Consider the following 3,596-nt stretch of genomic DNA (forward strand, 5'->3'; position numbering starts at 1 on the left):
TCGCAACATATCCTCGAGCGTCTGAATCGTGCGCTCGGCTTGTCCATCCGTTTGGGGGTGAAAATTTGTGTTGAGATTCAGCTGAGTTCCTAGACCTTTCTGAAATGACCTCCAAAAATGTGCTGTAAACTAGGCCCCACGGTCAGATATAATAGATACGGGTACTCCGTGTAGTCGCACTATCTCCTTAATATTTAATTTTGCATAATCTTCTGATGCATATGTAGATATGACCGGTAGGAAATGAGCTGATTTTGTGAGCTATCGACTATCACCCATATAGAATCAAACTTACGATGGGAATGAGGTAAACCCGTGATAAAGTCCATGTTTATTGCCTCCCATTTCCATGTCGCGATCTCTATAGTCTACATTAGCCCTCCGGGCTTCTAGTGCTCAATTTTAACCTGCTGGCAACTAGGGCATTGAGCGACATACTCAACAATGTTCTTCTTCATATCGTTCCACCAATACACATCCTTAATGTCATGATACATCTTTGTCGACCCAGGGTGAATGGAATACCATGAATAATGTGCCTCTGACATAATCCTGTCTCGTAGCCTTGCTACATCTGGAACACACAAACGAGCCCTATATCTGAGAACCCCACCTCCTTTGAGTTCTAACAACGGCTTCTTCTGTTGTGGAAACCGCTCTCTCAACTTGACTAACTCTGGATCCTCGTACTGCCTCTCCTTTACTTCAGCTATGAGAGATGATTTTGTAGTATTTTGGAGTACAACTCCTCCATTGCCAGAGTTTACTAACCGAACCCCCAAACAAGCCAATTGATGAATCTCTTTTGTTAATTGTCTTTTCTCAGCCTCTACATGTGCTAAGCTACCCATAAATCGACGGCTTAAGGCATCTGCTACAACATTAGCTTTCCCTGGATGGTAGAGAATGTTAATATCGTAATCTTTCAATAACTTAAGTCATCGCCTTTGTCGCAAATTCAACTTTTTTTCTTGAAGATATATTGCAGGCTTTTATGATCTGTGAACACATCAACATGAACACCATATAAATAATGTCGCCATATCCTAAGTGTAAGGACAACCGCAGCTAATTCGAGGTCGTGGGTCGGATAATTCTGCTCATGCTTCTTTAACTGCCGTGAAGAATACGCAATTACTTTCCCATGTTGCATCAGGACACATCCTAACCCGACACCTGAGGCATCACAATACATGGCATAACCATATGGACCTTCTGGAAGTGCTAGAACTGGCGCTGAGGTCAACCTATTCTTAAGCTCTTGGAAACTCTACTCACAACCTCTGTCCATTGAAACTTAGTCGCTTTTTGCGTCAGCTTCGTTAATGGTGCTGAAAGAGAAGAAAAACCCTCTACAAACCTCCAGTAATATCCTGCTAAGCCTAGAAAGCTACGAATCTCTGTCGGAGTGGTAGGTCTAGGCCAAGATTTCACAGCCTCAATCTTCTGAGTGTCTACCTTTATACCTCCGTCGGATACAATGGGCCCCAAGAATGCTACGGACTTCAACCAGAACTCACACTTAGAAAACTTAGCATACAATTTATTATCACGGAGGGTTTAGAGTACCACTCGCAGGTGATCCACATGCTCATTCTCTGAACGTGAATAAACCAGAATATCATCAATAAAGACTATCACGAATAGATCCAAATATGGCCGAAATAAGCTATTCATCAAGTCCATAAATATGGCAGGTGCATTCGTCAACCCGAAGGACATAACAAGGAACACAAAGTGGCCATATCGGGTCCTAAAGGTTGTCTTGGGAATATCTTTCTCCCGAACTCTGACCTGGTGGTACCCTGACCTCAAATTTATTTTTGAAAAGCATGTAGCTCCCTACAACTGATCAAACAAGTTGTTTATCCTTGGAAGGGGATACTTATTCTTAATAGTTACCTTGTTCAGTTGCCTATAATCGATACACATCCTTAGCGAACAGTCTTTCTTTCGCACAAACTATATCGGTGCACCCCAAGGTGAAGTACTAGGCCAGATGAAACCTTTCTCCATCAAATCTTTTAACTGCTCCTTTAACTTTTTCAATTTGGCAGGTGTCATTCTATACGAAGGGATGGATATTGGTTGCGTTCTTGAAAGCAAATCGATGCCAAAATCAATCTCTCGTTCTGGAGGAATACTTGGAAGTTCATCTAGAAATACATTCGTGTACTCCTTTACTACTGGAATAGACTGAAGTGTAGGTATCTCAGCAGCTGCATCTTTAACTCGCACAATATGATAAATGCACCCTTTTGCGATCATTTTCCTCGCCTTCAGATAGGAAATAAACCTACCTCTGGGTGTCGCTGTATTACCTACCCATTCAAGGACTGGCTCACCCGGAAAATGAAATCTGGCTATCTTTGCTTGACAATCAACTGTGGCATAACAAGCTGCTAACCAGTCCATGCCCATGATAGCATCAAAATCCAACATCTCTAGCTCAACTAGGTTGGCTGAGGTCCGACGACCACAAACTGAGATCGTACAACCTCGGTAAATGCATCTAGCGATAATCGATTCTCCGACCGGTGTAGATACCACAAAAGGATTACTTAGTATTTCAGGCACTATACCAAATTTCCTCGCGACAAATGTGGTAACAAAGTAGATCCTGGGTCTATCAAGGCATAAACATCGTGAGAACAAATGGTCAACATACTTGTCACAACGTCTGGTAAGGACTCTTGGTCGTGTCGACCTGCTAGCGCATAGATACGATTCTGGTTACCACCTGAATTGGACCCTCTACCTCTGCCTCGACCTCTACCAGCCGAAGACTGAGACTCGTGCCCTGAAAGATGCACATACATAGCTGATCCTGTTGCTAAATTCGCTGGTTGCGCCATATCCCCAAAATCTCTATTTGGGCAATCTCGCATCATATGCCCTGGACGTCCACATGTATAGAAAGCATCGAAACCGACTCAACATTGGCCCAAATGCCCTTTACCGCAGATGGCACACTGTGGCGGAACTGGCCATGTCTGTCCTGAATCTCGTTGTCGCTGCAAACTTGACGCCTGGGAGCTCTCACCTGGTCCTAACTGAGTATAACTGTCATACTTGTAACCCTGTACCTGAGATGGCGGAGGTCTAGGTGGCCATTCGAAGTACTGGGGTCTGTAACTACCCTGAGATTGCTCCTGAGATCTGGAAAATCTCATCCTCTTCCACTGACCCGAGTCAGTCCTCTCCGTATCCTGCTGGCGATGCCTCCCCCTTTCAATATGCTGGGCAAATGCCTGAATCCGGGAGATATCCATACTATCCTACAATGCAGCGGTGGCACATTCCTCGGTCAACTTCGGGGCCAACCATGCTATAAACTTGTGGATTCTATCCCGCATAGTAGCAACTATGGATGGTGCATATCTGGCCAATGAGTCAAAATGGAGACTATATTCTCAAAAACTCATATTGCCCCGCTTGAGGGCTAGAAACTGATCGAGTCGGGCCTGTTGGATCTCTCGTGGTACGTACTGGTCAAGGAAGGCATCTGAAAAAAACCTAAATAGCAGGAGGTGCATCACATCCCCTGGACCTTTCCCATCCCTCATACTAAAGGATGGCTATATCCCGGAGTCGAA

General features: G+C 44.4%; 1 protein-coding gene across 1 annotated transcript; it reads right to left on the reverse strand.

Moving 5' to 3' along the window:
- Nucleotides 1-389: 389 nt before the first annotated feature.
- LOC138875524 (uncharacterized) lies at nt 390-3,272 on the reverse strand. Its single transcript, XM_070154358.1, has 4 exons — nt 2,960-3,272; nt 2,669-2,896; nt 2,007-2,576; nt 390-892 (listed from the first exon to the last, which is right to left on the reverse strand). Exons 1-4 carry the CDS (start codon nt 3,270-3,272, stop codon nt 390-392), a joined length of 1,614 nt encoding a protein of 537 aa, XP_070010459.1.
- Nucleotides 3,273-3,596: the final 324 nt, after the last annotated feature.

Source organism: Nicotiana sylvestris, chromosome 8 (genome assembly GCF_000393655.2).
Source record: "Nicotiana sylvestris chromosome 8, ASM39365v2, whole genome shotgun sequence".
In the NCBI taxonomy this organism is placed as follows: domain Eukaryota; kingdom Viridiplantae; phylum Streptophyta; class Magnoliopsida; order Solanales; family Solanaceae; genus Nicotiana; species Nicotiana sylvestris.